Raw genomic sequence first — 25,002 nt, 5'->3', positions numbered from 1 at the left:
ATCTCATCATTAGTCTCTTTTTCCTTAGCCCGCCCCCCAAAAAAAGTCATTCCAAAAAGAAGCTTCCCTTTAAAACAACAACAAAAAACCTGTCCTTTGAAACCCTCGCGCTGCTAAGAAGCTAGTGCAAATGTTCTTAGGCACAAACAAAAAAATTTGAAAAGATTCTGAATTAAGACCCACAGAAACGAATGAAGCATTACAAAACTGCTTTATTGGAACTGAATGAGTTGCTTGAGAAGTAAAGCTCAATTTGAATTGCTGAAGGAAGGGGCGGAGAGGTTCCTTAAGCGCCGGAACTCTGGGACTTGTAGTCGGGAAACTGCGAGGGTTTCTCCTGGGGAATGAAGTTTTCTTGTCTTAGCGCTTAAAAGACGGAGAGTCGTTTAGGCCAATTCACTCTTTCCGGGTTCTCATTGGGTCCTCCGGTTTAACACTTTGGGTATTTCCCTTGGTCACCAATGAACGCTTTAGTCTAAGAAGACAGTTTCTTATTGGATAGGTTATCCTCGCTTTGGAATAGTCTCAGCCAATAGGAGGGCAGAACCGGCGGAGGTGGTTGGGTCATGAGGGAGAGTCTGTAAAGCCTTTCCCCGCCAGCGTCTTCGCGTCTAGGCTCCAGAAGACAGCTTGGTCGTTTGTCGTCGCTGACCCTGCTACGCGCCTCTGGGTTCCTCTACCTCATCGTCGATGTGGCCCTAATGGTGCGGCAGGCTGTGAATTCCTAGAGCGCTGGAGTGGTATGTAGTGTCCGGGGAAGGCAGACAAAGCGGTGGGGCTGGGAAGGCCGCAGAATGCGGTCCCCTGCACCCAGGCGGCGAATCTTCTTGGGCGGGGGTGCTCTGCCCACCTTCAGGTCAGGCAGGACCCAGCAGTGCGTCCCTCCAGGCTCTGTAAAGCGTCCTGCTCCCACGTGTCCTGTGAAAAGGATAGCTTTGTTCACTTCCTCCCCGTCCTCTACACGCCAGTTTTACAAACCCTAGTTTAATTATCACTATTTTGACCCTAGCAGCATTAATGGGTGTCGTCGTCACTTCATCTCTCCAGGTAGTTCTTTGGCGACTTTCTATTAGTTTTGTGCCCGCGCTTGTCTTTCAGGGGCAGAAGGAGGTGGTTGTGTTCAGCTTCATTCAGGCGAGCCCAGCGTTCACTTCTCTGTGTTTTAAAAGCTGTTGCTGGGGGCACGTGCGCACACAGGCGGCTCCTTTCTTGTGTGTACCCTAACGTTTGGCCTTACAGAATCCCCACAGATGAAAGATTGTGGTTTGGTGATTGCTGGTACTCATCACCATGCCAAGTTCTTATTTTCTTTGAACCTGACAACCACTCAGGATTATTATGAGAGGAAGCTGAGGCTCAAAGGTAGTAACCCAGCTTCTCTAATAGTTACAGTAATAGTTACAGTTAGGTGGTAGCAGAGGAAAAGCCAGATCTGCTGTCAATGCCTGAGGTTATTAAAAAAAAAAAAACAACTTAGCTGAATGTGGATTTAGGGTGTGGGTGTGTTTCTTCCACAGTTCTGTGTATTTATATTTAACTTTGCATATGAGAGTTAAATACATCTTCGAGTTGAGTGGTATGTCTTGGCTGAAAGAAAAGACAGTCTTTCAGGCAGCTGCCTAGCTACAGGTGCTTCACGTCTATCACCTAATTCCTGTTTTTTTGTGGTTCCCTGACTAGCAGGATAGAATTCAACTAGCAGGATAGAATTCAGATCTCAGGCCTCACCCCACCTACCGAATTGGCTTTTTTTAACATGGGGATCAGAGTGCATGTTAAAGTTTGGGGTGCCTTCATTGTCTTATGATGATTTGTTTCTCCGAATTGAACTAAATGAGAGAAAGGAAAAGGTATGCCTTGTGTTATTTCCTACCTTTTCCTGGGCAAATCCTAATTTGTGCCATCTCTTTATCAATGGACTGGTACAGTTGAAAGTCTTAACTCTTCTGATTTTTTCGTTCATCTCAAAGGAACAGGGGAGGCTCACTGAAACCGAGTCATTCCCACTGAGTGGTTCTCTAAGTACTCTTTAGTTGAGGATGGAGGGTTCAGGTTCCAAGGCCAGTGTTGTACGCCAAAGGCCATCACCCAGCATATTTGGTTCTTAAGTGTGGTTCCTGGATCGTTGGTCCAGTGGTTGGTTCTGCAGTTTTGGTTTTTGGATATGGTTTGTGCTGGTGACAGCGCATAAAGCTCATTCGTAAGTTGATTTGTAAATAGGGATGTTCATGCTGTTGATAATAGAAGCACGTAAGAGGCAAACCCTTTAGTCTTATGTGTATTCAGTCTATAGTTTAAAAAAAAAAGAAATTCTTTTTAAAATTGCTGAAGTAACTATATTTTCATTATGAGAAAACTATCTGCCAAGTACTATCCTGTTAAGGCCTTGTGTTCTCTGAGTTTTATATTTTGTATTTGCTTGCAAACTTCAGAAATTTAACTTCTCAAATTTTTTTCTGGGGTATGATATTTTAAAATATGTTAAGAGTTAAAGATCCTTAGCACTGGTTTAAAGTTGCTTAGAAGTTATGCCAGTACCATTTTTTGAATAACTGTATTTTTTAAAATTGCTTTTTGACTCCTTGTAACTTAAAACTGTTATTTTTGTTGAGCATTTAGAGTGTGCTGAGTACCCTGATCCTTTTAGTGTGTATTGTTATTTCATTTGGACAATATAGCATTTAAGAGCTGCTGTGATTAATTTCATTTTACATATGAAGAAACTGAGACAAAGAGTTCAAGTGATCTGCCTAAAATCACATTTAACAATGGGTGGAGCCTGGGTATTGACTCACACAGAGCCTGCGATTGGGTGTATAAACAGCTTTCTTGGGAGCAGTATCTCTTGACCACCACCCCTCCAGCCACTGCTATGGCTTTACTCTATCTTTGTGTATTTCAATACTTTGGAAGGCTATTGCTGTTTATTACCTTCCCTTTTCCCACCCCAACCAGTCCCCAACTAACTTTAGTAGGCTTCCTGGAGTTAACAGAATAATTTTGTTCCCAGCCCACCTCCCCCGACTTGGCATTGTTTTTGGAATTCACATTAAACTAACTCATTAATTTGTGGTAAGTATTTACACCTTTATATTTCTCCTAATAAGAAATATACTGTGTAATTTGTTTAATGGAAGTTTCTGTTTTTAACTTTCTGGATTTGTGAAGATTATTCCTTGATATATTGTATTTTGGCTTGTATGTGTACCATGTTACATTATCTGGAAATCTTGTTTACTTTTGTGGGAAAAAAAGGTATGCTGGGTTTCAAAGGAAGGTATGGGAAGTGGAAAGAGCTGACCAGTTTAGGAGATGGTTATTGTTCAGTTGCTCAATCGTGTCTGACTCTGACCCCATGGACTGCAGCACACCAGGCTTGCCTGACCTTCACCATCTCCTGGAGCTTGCTCAAACTCCTGTCCTTTGAGTCAGTGATACCATCCAACTATCTCATCCTCTGTCACCCCCTTCTCCTCCTGCCTTCAGTCTTTCCCAGCATGAGGGACTTTTCCAGTGATTTGGCTCTTGGTGGCCAAAGTATAGGAGTTTCAGCTTCAGCATCAGTCCTTCCAATGAACATTCAGGACTGATTTCCTTTAGGATTGACTGGTTTGGTCTCCGTGTTGTCCAAGGGACTCTCAAGAGTTTTCTCCAGCGTCAGTTTGAAAGCATCAATTCTTTGGCGCTTAGCCTACTTTGTGGTTCAGTTCTCACATCCGTACATGACTACTGGAAAAACGATAGCTTTGGCTAGATGTACCTTCGTTGACAAAGGTACAAAGGTACAAACAGAGATGTCTCTGTTTTTCAATACGCTGTCTTGGTTTGTTACAGCTTTTCTCCCAAGGAGCAAGCGTCTTTTAATTTCATGGCTGCAGTGACCGTCCACAGTCAATTTGGAGCCCAAGAAAATAAAGTGTGTCTCTGTTTCCATTGTTTCCCTATCTAATTACCATGAAATGTTGGGACCGGATGGCATGATCTTAGTTTTTGAATGTTTTAAGCCAGCTTTTTCACTCTCCTCGTTCATCAAGAGTCTCTTTTAGTTCTTCTTTGCTCTCTCCCATTAATGTGGTACCATCTGCATATCTAAGGTTATTGATATTTCTCCAGGCAGTCTTTCCAGCTTGGTTTTCATCAAGTCGAGATAAGATTTTAGCTCAGTTCTATACTATGTAACTTTTGTCACCTGGGGCAAATTATTTAAATTCTCAGAGACTGTTTCCCTACCTATCAAATGAATGACGTCACCTCAGATTCTCTTTCATTCTTCTGATCATGGTCCACCCAGGGATGGACAGATGTACTTGGATTTGATTTAGATTCACCCTGATTTCCAGGGCTTCCCTTGGGGCTCAGCTGGTAAAGAATCTGCCTGCAATGCAGGAGACCAGAGTTCGGTCCCTGGGCTGGGAAGATCCCCTGGAGAAGGAAATGACAACCCACTCCAGTATTCTTGCCTGGAGAATCCCATGGACAGAGAAGCCTGGCAGGCTACAGTCTTTGGGGTCAAAAAGAGTTGGACACGACTGAGTGACTTTCACTTTCACGCTGATCTCCCAAACTCCACTGTTCTGAGGCACAGGGCAAGGTACCCTTCTTGGTTTCTGTGTTTATGGCCTTCTTTGACTCTCTTCTTTCCTTAGAGGATTTTATCTGCTGTAATCTCAGTAAGCTTGGTTTTGTTCACAGATGAATTAGAAAAAAAGCTGTCAGCTAGCAGCTTTTCCCTGAGACACTTGGGCTCCAGTAGTATCCTAGAGGAAGAAAACACTGGCAGTGTTACACTTTGTGAAGTGTTTTCAGTCACTGTTTTGTCTGATTCTTTGTGACCCCATGGACTGCAGCATGCCAGGCTCTGCAGCTATCTCCCTGAGCTTGCTGAAATTCATGTCCATTGAGTTGGTGATGCCATCCCACCATGTCATCCTCTGCCGTCCCCTTCTCCTCTTGCTCTCAGTCTTTGCCAGCTTCAGGGTCTTTTCCAGTGAATCGACTCTTCACATCAGGTGGCCAAAGTATTGGAGCTTCAGCGTCAGCAGCTGTCCTTCCAGTGAATATTCAGGTTGATTTCCTTTAGGGTTGACTGGTTTGATCTCCATGCAGTCCAAGGGACTCTCAAGAGTCTTCTCCAACACCACAGTTTGAAAGCATCAGTTCTTCAGTGCTCCTTGAGAAGTGTAGCAAGGGTTATAAACTTGAACTGTAAAGATCTTATTTATTGTGACTTTGGTGTTAAAATTTGTATTGCTAAAAAAGAAGTTAATTGGAATCATGAAGATGATATATGTTCCTTAAACATTGTGCACACATAAATAACTTTTTTTAAGTTAGCCTTTCTTATGTTCATTTGACTGTGTTCCCAGACTGTGGAATTGCTAGTTCTTAAGTTTTTTATATGATTTAGATACATCTATTTCTTTCTGAAGGTGTTGTGATTCTGATGGTTTAATAAATGCTGTAAAACAGCTCAGTAGCCTAGAAATGATTTTGCCAACCATTTCTACAGAATTTAAGAAGATTTTGTCCACGTGTATGGCATAGAAGATGAATTCATCCTCCTCCACCATGAATGAGGAACCTGACGCTCTCTCTGTAGTTAACCAGCTCCGAGACCTAGCCGCAGATCCTTTAAACCGACGAGCCATTGTCCAGGATCAGGGATGTCTGCCTGGCCTTATTTTATTTATGGACCATCCCAACCCCCCTGTCGTCCACTCAGCTTTGCTCGTAAGTTGACTACAGTAATTTTAGTCTCAGTGTTATAATTTTGCAGTTAAAGAAAATTTGGAAAAATAGCAGATGACATGGTAAGAAGTTAAAAGTGTAGAGCAGATACTAGTGTGACTATATTTCTGTATGTGCAAACATATGAATGTGTATAGTCCTCTTAGACAAATGGTAGGATATAATACTGTTTTTACTCTTGGCACAAATGGTAGCATAGTACCTGCATGGAATGTTCTGCAGCTTCCTTTTTTCAAGGAAGAGGAAGAAATCTTAAGGATTATATTATATCAATACAGAAAGACACTCAAAGAGGCACTTATGTTTTGTTTTTGTTTTGTAACAACTTTAAGATGAAATCACAGACCTTGCAGTTTACCTACTTAGAGTGTACAGTTTGGTGGGTTTTAGTGTATTCGTAGTTGCAGCCTTCACCACAATTAACTCTAGAATGTTTTCATCATGTCGGAAAGAAGCTCTACTCTCTATTGCTCCTCAGCCCCCACGCCCTTTCCCTAAACAGCCATGACTCTCTATTGTTTTCTATTTGCAGATGTCTCTGGCAAAAGTGCGTATATATTTTCTGTATAAATAGAATCATATAATGTGTGGTCTTTGTGACTTGTTTCTTTCACTGAGCATAATGTTTTCAGGGTTCATCCACATTGTACTATGTGTCAATACTTCATTTTTTTTTTTTTTTTAAGTTTTTCCATTTTTTAAAATCAGTCTTTGGCTGCACTGGGTCTTTCTTTGCTGTGCACGGACTTTCTCTAGTTGCAGCAGGTGGGGGCTCCTCTCTAGTAGCAAGATCTGGAGGGGAGTGCCAGAACTGCCGTCCCTGTGGAGTTGGGGCACACCACCTTGCCAGGTGGATGTATTTACCAAGTCAGAAACTCTGCATCCCCTTTTTCAGGACTTTGTATAGAGCTCAATTTCCATCCTCCCCCTACCTCCCAGATCAGTGTGTGTGTGATAAGTCACCTCAGTCATGTCCGACTCTTTGCAACCCCATAGACTATAGCCCACCAGGCTCCTCTGTCCATGGGATTCTGCAGGCAAGAACACTGGAGTGGGTTGCCATGCCCTTCTCCAGGAGATCTTCCTGATCCAGGGATCAAACCTGTGTCTCTTATGTCTCCTGCACTGGCAGACGGGTTCTTTACCACTAGTGCCACCTGGGAAGCCCAGGTTGGTGGGTGGGGTTGAAAGGTGCCACCCTCTAGTCATTTGGTCTTTCTGGTGACTAGTCCCAGCCTGAGGCCATCAAGGGGCCCCAGCTTCCCTTACTTCTTCCACATAAACTCAACCAAGTGTGGTCTAAAGGACCTCTTCAAACCCCTGTCGGAAAATTCCACGGCTGTTAGGAGCTCTGTGCCAGGAACTAGATGAAGACCAAATGTATATTTTTAAATTATATTGTTCACCCTAACCTCCCCAACTCTGCTCTCTGCCTGCCTAACTGGGCAAGACCACCAGCCTTCACTGGGCACCCCTCTCCTGGTGCAAGTAAAAATCTAGGTGAAAGGAGTTATAGGAAAGATAGGAGATTGCAGTCACAGCCAGGTTGCTGGATTTGTGATTTCACAGATGGTACCGTTCCTGGTGATGACCAGGCACTTTGGAGATGTTGTGGAGAGGACTGGTAGGAAATGTGAAGGTCAGTGGAGTGACAGGGCCCTTTTGGGTGGTGTAGTCCACAGAGGTATTCCCCTGCGACTCAGGTACTGAACTCTGCAGCATATGATGAGAGAGGAGGAGGTCTGTAGAACAGCCCAGTCCCCCAAGAATCAGCTCATGAAGGAAACGTGCAAAAATGTACGTCAAATCTTAAGAGAGAAGCATCCTAGAAAAGTGAAATTCACAAGATAGAAATCTGTGAGAGTGAGTTCAGGTTTGGCTTTCCACAGTTAGAAAAAGGAAAAGAAAAAAAAAAAAAGACATTTTAAAAGTGAATTATAAAGCTAGAAACCACCCATTCCATAAAGGGGGTTGTATGTTTTGTCCCTCTCGGTAGTTTGTTTTAATTAATATGTAAAAAGCACCTAGGGAAATGATGGCTACTGGGACTGCTTTCTGAAATTAATTAATGGAATTTAGTTCCTTGTATCTTTGTTAGGATGAAGTGAAAATAAAACCGGAACATCCTGATTTTGACCTTGCAGATAAGTTGGGAACCTTTGTTTCTAAGAGCAGATTCAGCTCCGTCCAGCTCAGAATTATTTTTTTTCCCCTAGAGGACTGCTCTGCTGATCACATTTAAAGAAGAGTTTCCAAACACTTCAAAACCAGTTGATTCTAAAAACAAAAACCTATTTTTCCACTTTCTTTCCTCTTGCAGTCAGTGAGCACAGGGTTTCACTTTGAGTTGTCTGGACATGTGAATTAACCTATTCCTGTTTTTGCTGTAGGCTCTTCGATACTTGGCAGAGTGCCGTGCCAACAGAGAAAAGATGAAAGGAGAGCTGGGAATGATGCTAAGCTTGCAAAATGTTATACAGAAGTAAGTACAGTAGGTAGTGTCTCCTAGTAGGGTAGAGAAGTGGATCGTGTTATTTTACTGAAATTGGAGAAATGAAGGCATAGCTTTGTAGGTTGTGTGGGTTGTATGTCCAGAACTGTTCTGATGGGCAGTGTTCTGATTATTCTTAAACATTAACAGTAGTCCTTACGAAAATGCTCAGATTTTATTTAAAATGTTGATACACATTGTGCTTATGAATATTATTTCTTCTAAGAAGAGAAGATCCTACCTTGTATGAGGTTTTGTGAAATGTTTATTGATTTGCTAGTAGAGCAACACAGTGACATTTGAAAATATGCATGTTATACTACATCATTCTTTTGTTACTCCATCTAAGTCTTACTCAAAAGAACCTTGATCTGTATCATGACTGAAGGGGCTTTAGGTGAGATTTTCCTGAGCATCGTTGAGAGGTCTCTTAGAGACTGAGAACCATTAAAATTTTTTTTTTCTTTTTTTAACTTATTTGGCTGCACCAGGTATTAGTTGTGGCATGTAGAATCTTTAGTTGTGGTAATGTGAACTCTCTTATTTGTGGCATATGAGATCTAGTTTCCTGACTAGGGATTGAACCCCGGCCCCTTGCATTGGGGTGTGGAGTCTTAGCCACTGGACCCCCAGAAAATTCTCAGAGCCATTTAATTTGAATTTTAGCAAGTGGATGTTTTTTTTAAGTGTACCTTTCATCTTACAAAGATTTTTGTATTCATCTTATTTTGCTATTTGAAGTGTGTTAGATAAATTTTATGGGTAAGAAAATTACCTAGAGGCCAGGTTTTTTATCTGTAGTCCTTCAGCTGTGTTGCCTCTTGGGACGTCCGGTTCTCAGGCCTCGCTGATTTCCTTGTAAAAGAATAGAAATTGAAGATGAAGTGTTTTGATACTTCTCCTGTGTCTGAAAGCAAAAAAACTATGTTTTCTGAGGCTTTATCTTAGTTTACTGTGTATCTTGATCTTACCTAAGACATGACTGTCTTTAAGACTGTAATAGGTAACCATTTAATTTACTGGCTTTTAAAATTTGCAATTTCTTTGGCTTGAGCATTCACGAAATTTCTATAATGCTCTCTATCTATAATTCCCAAACACTATTAAGTTAAATTATATCAGTGGCAAATCTTCCAGACTGACTTCCAAGGAACTGTATTTTTTTTCTTAGTGTTCTTGGCTTCTAGATAAATTTTATTTTATTAATAGTTTTTTTTTTTTAAATCGAGCTACACTGATAGGTCCCTTGATCTTTGATAATGACAAGTTAGAACCTGAAGGGTTTCTTTTCTTTTAAATTCAGGTGATCAGTTAGAAATAAATATTAGAAAATATTGACTGGCATTAATTTTATTAATCATTGCCCATGATTTGAGGTTAAAGTGCTTGAGGATTCAGTGGGATATCTGTGTAGAAATGCTCTGTAAATTTTAAAGTGTTATATAAAATATGAGGTTGCATTATTCTTGTTCTTAGTAGGCTTTAATGCCATATAATTATTTTTAACTGGCATACTCTTTGTGAAACAGTGAAAGGATTAAACATAATAATTAATGCTTCTGTACAATTATTTTATTCACATGATGAACTTAAGATTGTGTATTCTTTTAACAGGTTTGTTTATTGAAGCTGAAAATACATGGTACAAATTTTAAAAATGTAAGAAATGAAAATTTCTTTGTTAAAATATACTTTGAATTTGAACTTTAGAGCAAGTTTTCGAGGCACCATAGATTTAACTTACAACAGTTTCTGAGCTTGGTTGGCTAAGGTTTTGATATGTATATATGTATGTGTGTGTATGTGAGAGACCCATCTATAACATAGTAAGGAGACTATTAGTGTATATATTTTTTTTTATAAACATTTATTTGGCTTCATCGAGTCTTAGTTTGTGACCTGCAGGATCTTTAGTGAACTCTCAGTTGCAGAAGGTGGGATCTAGTTCCCTGACCAGGGATCAGTATCTGGGGGCGCTGAGTCTTAGCCGCTGGACCACCAGGGAAGTCCCTACTAGTGTCTTTATAGGAGGAGAGTTGTGTCAGCTCGTTATCTTGCAGTATCTTCTGGGAGGAGAAGGGGGCGACAGAGAATGAGATGGTCGGATGGCATCATTGACTCAATGGACGTGAGTTTGCGCAAACTTTGGGAGCTGGTGAAGGACAGGGAAGTGAGCTGCAATCCATGGCGTGGCAGAGTCAGACATGACTGAGGGACTAAACAACAGATCATCTGGGAGGGAGATCTTGAGATGGAGTTAGAACTGGAAGAGCTCACTATGAGATATGGTCTGTAAAGGTAGAAGGGAATGAAGAAGGATCGGACTGTTGTCTTTAGATTACAACACAGACCTGACCTCTGTTAAAGGAAAGTGAAGAGGAAACTGATGCGACAAGGAGAGTCTCAGACTGCAGTGCAGATCTGATAGAAAGCTCTGGAGGGAGGTGCAAAGCCAGGGTCACCCTGTAGGTGAGTCTTGCACCGGGCAGAACTGGCCAGGCCCCAGTGCGCCCACTGTGGGTCTCCCCGGGAGGGATCAGGCCTTGGACTGCGTGGTGTGCTAGATCTCAGGGCCACTGTTACCGGCGGCTCTACCACTCTGCTTTGTATAGCCGAAGGGGGGGCTTCTTAAAGGGAGATCCAAGCAGTGTGTCTTCGTGGTTGCTACAAGCAGCTTCTATTTTTAATACAAATAAAGTATACTTTTTTGGACAGTGTGGGGATCGTTGCTGGCTCCTCCAGTAGTAAAACGAATGCACACTCATTGCATACTCCATTATAATTTGGTCCTATACCCCTCTGAAAAGTCGAGATACAAGGTAATAATTTTTATATATATTTTTCAGCTCATTTGGCCAGTGGAGATCGCAGATTTGAAGGTTGGCTTTCAAGCTTTTTAAAAGTCACCTCTGCTTACTGAAATAATCATTTTAGAAGCTTATCAGTGAATGTTATCAGAAGGCTGATAAAACTATGTGTTTTGGCCTGTCAACATGTAAAGCTGTGAAGTATTAGAATCAGGTTTTGGTTCAGCATATTTCAGTGTTGTAAACTTATCTCATGGCTTGGACATGATTCTCTCTTTTTTTAAAAAAAATTAGATTGCTCTGGCTTTTTGTTTTCTCATTTACTTTTTTCTTTTGGGTACTTGTGTTAAATATTCTTAAATCAAAATGAAAAGTTTTTATCATATAGAGCAGGGTGAGCTTTATATATACATAATTGTTTTGACACTGTAGACATATGTTATTTAGACATTATTCTGCATTTTCACACCTGTGTTGCCAGGTACAGATGACTATCACTCTTGTATTCTTTTTTTTTTGTATTCTTTTTTTTAAAAATATTTATTTATTTTTGAATGTTCTGGGTCTTTGTTTCTGTGCCAGGGCTTTCTCTACTTGTGGTATGTGTAGGCTTCTCACTGTGGAGCGCCAGCTCTAGGCATTGGAGCTTCAGTAGTTGCAGTGCATGGGTTTGTGGGGCTAGTTGCCCTGAGGCATGTGGAATCTATTCAGAGCAGGGATTGAACCTCTGTCCCTTACATTGGCAGGTGGATTCTTTTTTTTTTTTGGCAGGTGGATTCTTAACCACTGGGCCATCAGGGACGCGCACTCTTCGATTCTTACGTAGGTCATCTTGGTAGCCGTAGCACAGGAGCACATATAATATAGATACCCTAATTGTTTTCAGTGATGTGGCTGCCCTTTGACAGCCAGGCAGGCAGGGTGGAATTCAGATCACTGAGTTAGGAGGAGATTGAGCTGTGATTTTGTGAATCTGTGCAACTCAGGAAGAGGCAGAAGGATCTCCTGATATCCTAGTAAGACCCCGCAGAACAGATCTTTTGTGGCAAGCTGCTACTTCATGTTGACTGAAGAGGAATCCTCTCTTAAGTGATCAAAGAGAAAACCAGAAATCAGAAGAAGGTGGGAAGAGTAGAGGTGGTTCTTACCATGAGAATCAGGGAGAATCAGGGAGGAATGTTTTATAAAATAGGGAAAATTATGCATCTTATAATTTCTGTCCTTTAATCACCAAGTTATATTTTGCTACAGAATTGTGGAGATTTTAACATGTTACTCAAAAGCAGGTTTGACTTGTGTTTAGGTCACTTTGGTGCTTAGAGATCAGCAGTTGGATTGACTTCAGTCGTTGTTGTGTTCAGTTCTTCAGTTGTGAAGAGAATTTTAAGTTCTCTGTCACTCAAAATGAATCTCATATTGTGTTCTAATTTTAATTCTCCGTAAATGAAAACTCATCGTTAGCGGTTAGAACCTGTTTACATTTTATTTTTATTTTTTTAATTAAAAAATTTGTTTTATGTTTTATTTTTAACCCTGAATCTCTCTGTGAAGAAAAGTTTCAGAATATCAGTTAGGAGAACATCTAAATTCAGTTTAAGACATTTGTTAATTAGTATTTCAGGAGTAATACTTCTGATATAAGATGCATTTTATAAAAGTATGTGTGAATATCTCACATGAAATATGGTCTAAATAAGTCACTTTAATAAAATGTGGCATTTCAACTTCAAAGTATCTCATTTCATCTGGAGAACTTCCTAAAATTCTAGTTTTGAAACAGTGCCATAGTAATGGTGGACTATCCTTCTTGCTAAAATCTTGGATGAAAAATATGTGCTTTATTTCTTTATGCTTTTTCCTGTGTGTGTTTTTTTTAACATTTAAAAAAAATTGAACAGGACAGTTGAACTAGATTCGTGGCTCACTTTTTGTTTTCTTGTGATTTTTGAAAATGCTGCTCCATTTTGCCTTGATTTTTATGTTATTTGTGTAGAACAGAGGTTGGCAAATTTTTCGTAAAAAAAGAAAAACAAACCAGATAGTAGTTACTTTAGGCTTCATTGGGCTCACAGTCTGTATGTTGAGGTACTCACCTCCGCCCTTGTGAGTCAAAACAGCCAGAGGTGATACATAAATGATGGGCTATTGCCTTAGGGTCATAGTTTTCCTGCCTTTGGACTTCACTGTTACTAAGCAGAGCTGTTGGCTTTCTTCTTAGAAGCCTTAAGTTAGGATTGTTTCTGCGTGGAAAGATAGAGGATGGTTTTCTGTGTTGCATAAATACTACGAGAACACTTTTTCTTAATGAGCAACACAGGAAAAAAAAGTAAAACCAACTCCTAAAGGAAAAGTTGTAAAGTTTTTCAAAAGATGATAGCAAGCCTTCTAATACTGAAATAGTATTTTCATTGCTTTCATGAAGTATATGAAAGTCTTACCTTGCTTTTATAGGTAATATAAAATGTTATTTGCAGCATCTAGACTTAGAGTGAATTGCTGTTTATGATCAATAAGGAAATATATCCAAAATGAAAATTATTTTTTATATATAATAAAGATCAGAATTCACTTTTCAGTGTTTTATGAGTAACATTTTGAGTGTTTTCAATATAGATAACTATTTAGAAAAAGTGGTGAAGGATCAGTATACTTCATTATGGAACAGTAAATTACTGAGAGCAGAATTCCAATTATTTGAAGAGTTTTTCAAGATGGTCTTTTTCTTGGATGTCACATTTTAAAGACTGAAGAACTAAATCCAGGGCATTAATCAGCTCTTTCAGTTTTCATTTGTCTAAGAAGATTAGGGCAATTAATACTTGTTTAATTATACAGTCTTTCTTACATTTATGGCCAAATGTACCACATAACTCTATAGACTTCTTGTACTTGAATGTTTTAAATCATAGTATTTGAATAGTAATTTTTTTTTAAAGACTAAATTACTTGCTTCCAAATCTGTAGATGATCTTGACTTTTTCTTTCTGCTTTTAAAAGCATTTTTTAAAAATAAGGGGAAAAAAAGGAAATTATAGTTTATTGAACAGCAACATACACATAGATATTTGTGATACTTTATATAGTGCCCAGATCAAGAAGTAACTTAATTTTTACTTCATTTTTGCTTATATGCTTTTGCAGAGTTCATTTTGCCTAAGACAAAATTTTACTCCATTTAAGAGAGAGTGTCTCTTAAACTGTGTCTCTTCAAACTGTGTCTGAAGAAACAGTCTGCAACTGCTTTATAGGAAGTGCAGCAATAAAATTAGTCCTATGAGATATGCCAGTAGAACATGCTTCAAAACAAACTGAGACCATCATGTTGATTTGACTGTATTATTCTTTTAAAATCTTTTGGTTTTAAGTAGATCGAAATTGAAAATCTTCCAGAAAGGAATTTATTACTGTATGAAAATGATGACACTTGGAACTATGAAATAAAGGAAGTTAAAAATAGTGGTGGTGGGAGTATTTATTTTATACCCGCTTCTCAAAGGGGTTAGTAGACCCATTTGTTTAAGAACCAGTGCTATCTAGTTCTAGTTCCTATTCTGCAGAACAGAAAGATAATTTGATATTAGTCTTTTAATGGTTTGGTAACTACTGATTGGTTAGGAAGCACATAAAAAAGTTCTAGAATAGTGTGTGTTTAAAAAGTTTTATGAGAAAGACCATTAGATAATCTCCTATTACATGTCATGATGATTCTTTTATTTGATGCAAATGCATAGAAACAGTATTCATAGTAGAGAGGAAAGACTTTTTTTTTTTTTTTTCAACTTAAATTAATGGTGCTTCTTACCCATATCCTCGTACTTTTTACAACTTCTGGTTGGCTAGTATTCAAAATACCTCACAACTGCAGTGGCCTGTGAAACAGCTATCTGAAATGTGCTGAGACATCTCCTAAAAAAATTGTCCTTTTGGTAGCTTCCTGGAATACAAAGCCAAAATCATTCAAGGTAATTGATCTCTGTGGTCAACAGTAGCCCAGAAAAACACTTGGTATGGTAAGTTGGGGGCCCAGAAAACTGCCAGAGTAGTACCCCAGGAGTTGATGGTCTGTGTAGCTGGAATGTGTACAGTCTGAATATCAGGAAAAATCCATCCAGTAAACAAATGGATTACACAGAATTTTGTTTGGCTCCGTGGGAGGGCTGGAGAGACTGTATCCCTATTCTTGAAGAGAAATGGAAAATTTGAATTAGTAGTGTTAAGTACAAGCATAGTACTTTGAATGCAGAGGAATGAATGTGGATATTGGGGTGAGGAGGCTTCATGAAGAAGACGGTGGTTGAGCTGAGCCTTCAAGGATACAGTCAAGGTGAAGCTCTTCTGGCTGATGTTGGTAAAGCTAAAAGGGGACAGATTGTAAAATCCTTGGGATGCATGTTACAGGGTTTGAAGTGAAGTGAAATGAAAGTTGCTCAGTTTTGTCTGACTCTTTGTGACCCCATGATCTATATAGTCCATGGAATTCTCCAAGCCAGAATACTGAAGTGGGTAGCCTTTCCCTTCTCCAGGGGATCTTCCCAATCCAGGGATTGAACCCAGGTCTCCTGCATTACAGGTGGATTCTTTGCCAGCTGAGCTACAAAGGAAGACCCCCTAATTGAGCCTAGGTATAGGTGAAATGAGGATTATTTTCTTGGTTATGTGTACTTATTGCTTATTCAATTAAACTGATTAATAAGAACCATTAAACGTGTGCTTCCAGCTATGGTAACCACTTGCAGTGTGTGGCTATTTAATTAAAAGTAAATAAAATTGTTTAGTTTTGCTTGCCACATTTCAAGTCCTCAGTAACCACATGTGGTGAGTGGACATTTCTATCAATGCCAAAAGTTCTGTTGGACAGAATGGCACTAGACATTTATGTGAGAAGCCATAGTAGGATTGAAAGTTTTATGAAAACTATTGCCTGAGTTGTGGTTTAATGATACGTACTTGCTTTGTAAAAGGTACATAAAAGTGTAAATTGAGAAATGGTGTTTGTTTCTACTCACAAATCCCTGTATTGAGATAACTAATATAAATGATCCTCTCCAATTTTGCTTTTTACTTTTGGATTTTTATGTGTTATATTTTTTTGGAAGTTGAACTGAGTGTTGAATGTTAGTGTTAATCCAGGGACATGTTATATCCTGATTTTTTTTTTCAGTTGATTTCCTGTTTAGTTAATGATTTCTTTAAATGTGCTTTTATACCACTCTAGTGATGAGTTTTAAATATTGATGAACCATGAGTTTAAATTGAAACTAGAAGACTATTATAGACTAGATGCTTTTTTTGTATTATTGATTATTCTGGGATTCACCAGTATTTCTTTCAGATTGAACAAAGCATCAGAATGAGGAAAACAAGGTTTTGCAAAGTTGAGGAATAAAATTACAGAATCAGTAGAAATGACAAGACTACTTTGCTAATTTACATGTTTCTTTTCAAGGTCTACAACTCCAGGGGAAACAAAACTGCTAGCCTCTGAAATCTATGACATTCTTCAATCTTCCAATATGGCAGATGGGGATAGTTTCAGTGAAATGAATTCACGTCGAAGGAAAGCTCAGTTTTTCCTGGGAACTACAAACAAACGTGCCAAAACAGTGGTTTTGCATATAGATGGTCTTGATGATACGGTAAGGCTTGTATAAACACATGATTCATAACATGGGAGAGAGAACTCATGCTAACTGGTTACCTCAGTGTCACCTGCTAACAATCTTCAAGAGTAAGTCCCAATACCAGTATTTTATCTGATAATGAGGGGCATTTTATGCTTAAGGGATCAGTTAATTAAATAGGTATGCCTTAAGAATGTGACTTCAAAATATGTGAAGCAAAAACTGACAAAAATGCAAGGAGAAATAACCAAGCTCCAACTAGAGCTGGAGGTTTGAATACTACTCTCCCAATGAATAGACCAAGTATACAGAGAATCATTAGGGACATAGAAGACTCAAATACACTAACAATCAACTTAACCTAATTAATGTTTATAGAAAACCCCACTCAGCAGCAAGATATAGTATTCATTCTTCTCATGTGCCCATGAAACAATGATGAAAACAGTCCATATTGTGTCTCATAATACAAGTCTTAAAAGAATTAGAACCAAGCAAAGTATTCCTTGCTCACAACGAAAAGCAAGTTAGAAATCAATCACAGGAAGATACCTGAAAAATCCCCCAAATATTTTAGAAATTTAACACGTTTCTAAAATAATCCATGGGTCAATGAATAAATGAAAGGAGAAACTCGGAAGTATTTTGAACTAAATAAAAATGAAAATACAGTGTTAGAATTTGGGGGAAGCAGCTAAAACAGAGTTTAGAAAGGAAATCATTAGCACCAGATGAATATTATATACAAAAAGGAAAAGGCCTCAGTGATTGAAGCTTCTACCTTAAGAAACTAGAAAAAGAGCAAAGTAAATCCAAAGTAAGCAGAAGAAACAAAAAAAAAGCAGAAATCAGTGAAATGGAAAACCGTAGAGAAAAATTCGTGAAATAAAAAACTGATCTTTGACATGATTGATTAGATTGATAAACCTCACTTATCATGAATAAAAGAGAAGTCACAAATTTATCCGTCTCAGAAATGAAGGAACATTGCTATAGATCCTTTAATATAGACATTGAAAGGAAAATAAGTGAATATTTTGACTAACTTTATGCCAATAAATTTAATAATATAGATGAAACAGGAAGATTTCTTGAAAGATGGATTGCCAAAGCTCCCTTTAAAAGAGATGTATAACCTGAATGAATAGCTCTGTGTCCATCAGAGAAATTGATTTTGCAGTTAAAAACCTTCCTATAAAGACATTCTGGTCTCAGTGTCTTCATTGGTGAATTTTATTAATACCAGACGTTTTAAGGAAAAAGTAATACCAGTTATACAGTTTTTAAAAGTACTGTACAGTAGTTGTAAAGTGTTGTTTTTTCTCAACTCATTCTACCTTGTCGGCTTTTAATATTAGGTGCTCAAGGTTTCTTTTAATTATAGTGTGTATCTTCTATTTGTGTCTGTATTTCACATGGACAGGCACTCTGTAATTGGACCTTGCTTTTTAAATTTTAATTCTAAAAATTTCTACCTTTGATCAGGAGTGCTGGGGTCATTCACCATTCATATGATTATTGATGTGTGTGTGTTAATCGCTTCAGTCACCTCAGTCATATCCAACTCTTTGCACCCCTTTGGACTGTAGCCCACCAGGCTCCTCTGTCCGTGGGATTCTCCAGACAAGAATACTGGAGTGGGTTGCCATGCCCTCTTCCAGGGGATCTTCAACCGATGTCTCTTAGGTCTCCTGCATTGGTAGGCAGGTTCTTTAGCACTAGTGCCCCCTGGGAAGCCTGATTATTGCCGTTAGCACTCACTCCTCCTGGCCCCTGGTAACCACTGATCTACTTCTGTGTCTATGGCTTTTCCTCTCCTGGACATTTCATGTAACTGGAATCATACAGGATGTGGCCTTTCATGTCAAGCTTTCCGTTAGCATGATGTTGTCATCCCTATTGTTCATCCCTATTGTATCATGTGTCAGTGCATCATTCCTCTTTATAATATTCCATTGTAAGGGTATATGGCATTTTGTTTATTAATTCATCAATTGATGGATATTTGGCTTATTTCCACCTTTTGTCTTTGTGAATAATTCTGCTGTGAACGTACATGTACAAGTTTTTGTGTCAATAAATGTTTTCAGTTCTCTTGGATATATTCCTAAGGGTAGAATTACTGGATAATATGGGGGCTTTATGTTTAGCTTTTTGAGCAACTGCCAGACTGTTTTCCACGATGGCTGCTCCATTTTACACTCTCTCATCAGCAATGTATGAGGAGTCCAGTTTCTCCACATCCTTGCCAACATTTATTTTCCATTGTTAAAAAAAAGCTATTCCAAGGGGTGTGAAGTGGTATTTTATTGTGCTTTTGATTTGCATTTCCTAATAACAGTGGTGCTATATTTTCATGTGACTATTGGCCATTTTTAGTGGTTGACTATACCACTAAGTAGTGTTTATTGTATGCATCTTTATTATAGATTTTCTCTTGGAAGAATGTTCATTCTTTGCCCATTTTTAAAAAAAATTGCTGATTATTTGTCTTTCTGTTTTTGAGTTCTGTTAATATCTAAGTATTACATCAGGTTTATTTTCGTATATTGAACCAACAACTCTTCATTCCTAGTTCCTAATTGGCCATGGTGCAAAATCTTTTTTTTTTTTTTTTTCCTGTTAATTCCTTTAATAATGTTCAAAAAATATTGGTACATGTATATAAAACTTAGAAGCTTTTTAATGATACAAATTAAGTTGGAAGAACAAATGTTTAATTGCAAATAAGTATGCAGCATTTTCTAATTAGCCCCTTGGGTTAAAGAAAAAGTCATATATACCTTTTTATAATACAAGCCAGCCACTATTTCTAAAATTAATCTTCACAGATACTTTCACTCTGTAACTATTGCTGGAAAGCTGGTGATAGAGGACTCTGTCCTCTAAGACTCCTGAGGCAGGGGAAAAAATGGAAATCAGGAGTAGTACACAGACTCAGAATTTTTCTCTAAGCTCTTACAGTGCTATGATAGCCAGTTTAACAGTAAGAGTTCTAAAATAGCATCTAACTGGAACATAAAGTGTATCAGAATTTTTAGAAACTCACAACTGTATGAATAAAGGTAATTCCAGTACATTTTATGAAATCATAATATAAAATTATTGATTCGTATTAGATTTTTCAACAGTAGTATTTAAAATACACATGGGCATTATTTACCATATATGCTTCTAGAGTCAGTTTGCTGGTGTTTTGTTGAAGTATTTTGCATCTGTATTCATAGAGAATATTGGTTTGTAGTCCTTTTTTTCGCCATGTGCTGTCTTTGTCTGGTTTTGGTATCAGTGTTATCCTGGCTTCATAAAATGAGTTGGGAAGTTTCTGGGTGAGTTTGTGAAGGGTTGGTGTTGATCTTTATAAACATTTGGTAGAATTCACCAGTAAAGCCATGTGGTTCTGGGCTTTTCTTTGTGGAAAATGTTCTGATTATAAATTCAGTCTCTTTAATTGTTCTGTAGTCCATTCATATTTTCTTGTCACTTTACAGTTTTTTCTTTCAAGGAATCTATCGTTTTGTTGAGGTTATCTAATGTGTTAGGCATACAGTTGTTCATAGTATTTGCATATCCTTTTGTTTTGGTAAAGTTGGTCATAATATATATATCCTCTTATATTCCTGCTTGTAGTAATTTGAGTCTTCTTTCTTTTCTTGGTCAGTCTAGCTAAAGTTTTATCAAGCTTTGTTACTCTTTCTGAAGAACCAACTTGTGATTTCATTGATTTTTCTCTCTCCTCCCATTCTCTATTTCTTTTTTTCTCTACTCTAATCTTTATATTTCTTTCCTCTGTTTGCTTTGGGTTTAGTTTGCTCTTCTCTTGTTTCCTAGAATGGAGTATTAGGTAATTGGTTTGCAATTCTCTTTTACTTTAATGTCATTATTATATCTATAAATTTCCCTCTAGGCACTACTATTGTCTCTGCATCCCCCCCAGATTTGGTATGTGGTGTTTCATATCATTCATCTCAAAGTATTTTACTCTGGTGATTTTTTATTTGACCCATTGGTTATTTAGGAGTTTAATTTCCATATATTTCTGAATTTTTCAAATTTTCTTCTGTTAAGGCCCATGTCTCCCCTTCAGCAAAGGCCCTTAAGTTTTCCTAAACTTAACTAAAATACCACCCTTTATGTGCCTTCAAATATGCAATTGTAGAATTGAAATAGGGACGTTTACTTTGCCTGTTCCCTCCTATCTCCCCAGTGTTACTAGTTCAGTGTTTGGTTTACTGCCATTCATTATTTTGAAAATTTTAATAACAGTTTGCCTTTACTTTTTCAGTCCCGGAGAAACCTGTGTGAAGAGGCCTTGTTAAAAATTAAAGGTGTTATTAGCTTTACTTTTCAAATGGCCGTTCAGAGATGTGTGGTACGAATCCGTTCAGACCTTAAAGCAGAGGTTGGTATCTCAAATGGCTAAATACGCTTGAGGTTATGGGTAAACACATCCATGTTCAAAAGTGTTGTCTTTTTATCCTGGCCTAGGCGTTGGCATCAGCGATAGCATCAACCAAGGTTATGAAGGCTCAGCAAGTTGTGAAGAGCGAAAGTGGAGAAGAGGTAAAAGCTCTGTTCAGTTTGCTTTCTGCTTGACCCTTTCTCAACTATTATTTGGGGCTGGCAGATGGCTAGTATTTCTAGACAAATGGCCACTGAGTATGTAGGAATGTGGCAGAGTCAGATCATCCTGGTGTTTCTTCATTAACACTTAACACTTTTAGAAATATGGAGAGATATTTTGTGGATTTCAGACTATTCTTGATCTCCGTGGAGGTGTCTTGCTGATTGTATGTGGAAGGAAAGGGTATGTAATTTCTTTGCATTGGTTTTTAAATACTTTCTAACCTTAATTAGTTTTGCCAACCCAAAAAAATTAAGATCCAGTTGCATCATTGGGCAAGTACGTATTTGAAAATCTTTGCCTCTTGGTACTCTTCACTAGCTTCGTGATAAGGGAAAAGATTCTTTAGTTCACTTGAGTTCCCAAAGAAAGGAGATTCATTGACCCTTTAGGGGCCCACTGCAGCCAGATACTTGTTTTTGTCATCTTGAAATCAACAAAAGTGTTAATCACTCAGTCTTGTCCGACTTTTTGCAACCCCACAAACTGTAGCCCACCAGGCTCCTCTGTCCATGGGATTCTCCAGGCAGGAATACTGGAGTGGGTAGGCATTTCCTTTTCCAGGGGATTTTCCCAACCCAGGGATTGAACCCGAGTCTCCTGCATCTCCTGCATTGCAGGCAGATTCTTTACTGTCTGAGATACCACAGAGGTTGAACATTTATTCCTGGAACCTCAGGAGAAAAGCGTGAGAATTTTCATGTGCAGTTCTTCCTTCTGTGCCTACATAGTGCTCTTTAATTGGACTTACCTGCAGACAAGAAAAAGATACTTCTTCAAGGAATGTAGCCTCCGAGAATACGGATGAGAACGAGAAGTAAAGTTGACTTTCAGTGTGTGACACGCACTTCCATCAGTTAGGCTGATTTTGCAGTAACTCTTCACGTGTTCTCTGTGTCAGATGCTGGTCCCGTTCCAGGACACGCCTGTGGAGGTGGAGCAGAACACGGAGCTGCCTGACTACCTGCCCGAGGATGAGAGCCCCACGAAGGAGCAGGACAAGGCGGTGTCCCGGGTGGGCTCCCACCCGGAGGGCGGGGCTAGCTGGCTGAGCACAGCTGCAAACTTTTTATCCAGGTCATTCTACTGGTGACTTCCCTCTGGGGCTCAAGGACTGTACAAGCGAACAAGGGGCCAGTTTTCCATTGTCGTGGTGAACTGTCAAGTGCAATTTGCAATAAGTTATCATGAAAAGTTTCTAGATCCCATGATTGAGAATGCTGCATTTTACATTCTACCGGACATTTTACCCCACTAAGTGGTAAAAGGGACAGAGGCGACAGGTGGAGTTGCTTTGTTGATGAAGGTATTTTGGTTTTGTTGTCCTTTGTTTAATTGCCTCACTTAAAAAAAAAAAAGGGTCCACTGTTAAACCAAACATGTATTTGTGCAGCTTTACATTTTATTTGACATGAAGCACGTGATTAGGAAAACTCATTTTCTCAAGCTTCAGGACCTAGAAGAGAATTTTTTTTTTTTTTTAGCTCAAGTTGTGCATGACGTACTGAACACTTTTCTCTGCCTTTTCTCGTGAAAGATATTTGCTTTGGTACTCTTCACTGAAAGTGGAAAGCATTTCTCGTTATTCCCCTTTTGTGCCTTTTTTTAATTTTGCCAGCCATGTTTATGGACAAGACGTTACCAATGACATTTTGTGAATTAAAACATATTCTTTGGAATGTAGCAGTCCCCCTAAGACTACAACTCTATGAAAACTTTGCAGTCTTACTTGTTAGAAGTTTTTAAAGGTTAACACAAAATCAGTCGAGAAGGGAACATGTGTATCAGCAAAGTGTTAGTGGAGACTATTTGAATGGGACCAAATGTGGTTCTAGTTGAGTACTTCCTGTTCAGTCTGGTTTATATCAGCTCTTGAGAATGATGTCCACCCTAATATTGGGAGTGACTATGAATGGTTTCTAGGCCTTACTTTGTGATTACACACTATCCCCTGCTAGGGGGGTGGGAATTAGCAAAGAACTGACAGACTTGAAAAAAGAAAAATGGAATGCCTATAATGCCATAGTGCTACTTGGTAGAGTCCAACCTTAACATGACTTGTTTGGCAGATGCCTGTTCAGTAGGTGTTTCCTTATTATTGCCTTTTGTGAGTTTATTATGAACACGCAGTTTCTATTGAATGAAAAGAAAAAAGACTCCAGTTACTGCTTATAAAGAAATAAAGCCAGCATTTGTCCGTCCACTAGGTTCTTATGTTCAGCCAGGAAAAAAAAAAAAAACAGCACTTCAGTGAAGGTAAGATAAATACAAATATATATACATATATATATTTTTGGTAGATAAGAGCTAATTACATATATGTAACGCTTTAATAAATTTCTGAAAATACTTGGCAACTAAAAATTTTCTTTGGGAAAGCCCACTGACTCCAGATAAATTTTAATGCCAATATGATTAAAAACTGAAGGAGGAATAGGAAGAAACTGAAAACTTTTTTCATCCATGTTAGAGAGCTGCTATTTTACTACTTGGAGAATGTGATGTGAAAATTGGACCCTGGAGGGTGTCCTTGCATTTTCATTGCTTCTCTTTCAGAGAAAAAACTAAAAGCATCCAGTGTCACTGGAGAAAAAATTGTAAAATAGTTCACCAAGAAACTCAAGTTTAGGAGTATTGTGACCTTATGGAGGGAGGGGTGTTGAGGGTGTGGAGAGTGATTACTTTTTTCATCTGGGCTCTGAGTTCAGGTGATGCACACAACTGAAAATAAAAGCTTTCAGGGCATGTATTGCTCTAAATGCATATTACATCTTGCTGCCAGACCAGATGTATTAAAAAAAAAAAAACACAACAAAACCACCTCCTTTCTATAGCCATTGAAACAAAGTTTACTGTTCTAACCAGTTTGTATTTTATTTTGCATTGCCACACATCTGCTTGTTTAGGAAACAACATCCCTTTGGTAGTAATGGTTCAGCACAAGTAGGTATTACAGCTTGATGTGTGTGTTCTAATTCTCAGTGTTCTTTGATTCCAGGTCTTATAGAGCAGTTAAGGCAACTGTAATGGCATTTTTTGGAAATATGCTGTAAAATAATAAAAGGTGACATAATTAAAATTGAATGGATGTTGCATTCGTGTGGTATAAGCATTACTGATTACTCCAAAACCTGTTTGCATTCAGAACGCCTGGCACCTTCTCCTAGCGCTCTGCAGGTGTGTTACCTGACTAATTCCTGGGCATCTTCCATTCATCTCCTCAGCAGCACACCTGCCTTTTCCTGCATTTGGATCAGTGCTCCTGTCATACATGCATTGTAGCATGTGTCACATTAGATTAAAATGGTATGTACCAGTGTCTCTCCCTTGAGAACCAAGAAAGTCTGTAGAGATACCTGGCTAGTATTTAGTGCTCAAATATTTATTTAAGAGAATGAACAAAGAACTTTTCAAATCAGTAAAACTAAATGGAAGGTACTGTTTAACTCATTGGGCAAACAGGAAAAATGTCAGGCTGTATTTTTTTTTCTTTTCTGGCCGTTTGCTTCTGACAGATTAATGTTAGGCACATTCCTTCATTTTATTTTGTTATTTGGTTTTTATTTTTTAATCGGGAGAGGAGTATAATGCTTTGTTTAATGAAGTTAAAGTTAACGTATCTTGATTTTTGTGTTCTTACAGAATTATTCTAGGAGAATGTTAAATATAATAGTGATATAAGTATAAGATGAAATTGTTGTTTAGTCGGTA

At 38.5% G+C, this 25,002-nt stretch overlaps 1 protein-coding gene across 2 annotated transcripts; it reads left to right on the top strand.

Annotated features, from left to right (window-relative positions):
- The first annotated feature begins 546 nt into the window (after positions 1-546).
- On the top strand, positions 547-24,375 carry ARMC1 (armadillo repeat containing 1). 2 transcript variants are annotated; one of them, XM_043880000.1, is made up of 7 exons: positions 547-740; positions 5,510-5,730; positions 8,139-8,230; positions 16,493-16,682; positions 20,953-21,069; positions 21,156-21,230; positions 22,193-24,375. In XM_043880000.1, exons 2-7 carry the CDS (start codon positions 5,548-5,550, stop codon positions 22,382-22,384), a joined length of 849 nt encoding a protein of 282 aa, XP_043735935.1. In that variant the 5' UTR covers positions 547-740; positions 5,510-5,547; the 3' UTR covers positions 22,385-24,375. The 2 variants fall into 2 exon arrangements, with proteins under 2 accessions (XP_043735935.1, XP_043735936.1); XM_043880001.1 differs by lacking the exons at positions 547-740; positions 16,493-16,682 and having other exon boundaries at positions 5,664-5,730.
- Positions 24,376-25,002: the final 627 nt, after the last annotated feature.

This window comes from Cervus elaphus, chromosome 21 (assembly GCF_910594005.1).
Source record: "Cervus elaphus chromosome 21, mCerEla1.1, whole genome shotgun sequence".
NCBI classification, from domain to species: domain Eukaryota; kingdom Metazoa; phylum Chordata; class Mammalia; order Artiodactyla; family Cervidae; genus Cervus; species Cervus elaphus.
This window is presented reverse-complemented; position numbering and strand designations above follow the sequence as displayed.

Bases quoted from the DNA above. Each gene is read 5' to 3' on its own strand.
- ARMC1 (XM_043880000.1), top strand. From the start codon at position 5,548: ATGAATTCATCCTCCTCCACCATGAATGAGGAACCTGACGCTCTCTCT. The intron at 8,231-16,492 runs GTAAGTACAGTA...TTTCTTTTCAAG, and splicing joins TTGCAAAATGTTATACAGAA to GTCTACAACTCCAGGGGAAA. The intron at 16,683-20,952 runs GTAAGGCTTGTA...TTACTTTTTCAG, and splicing joins TAGATGGTCTTGATGATACG to TCCCGGAGAAACCTGTGTGA.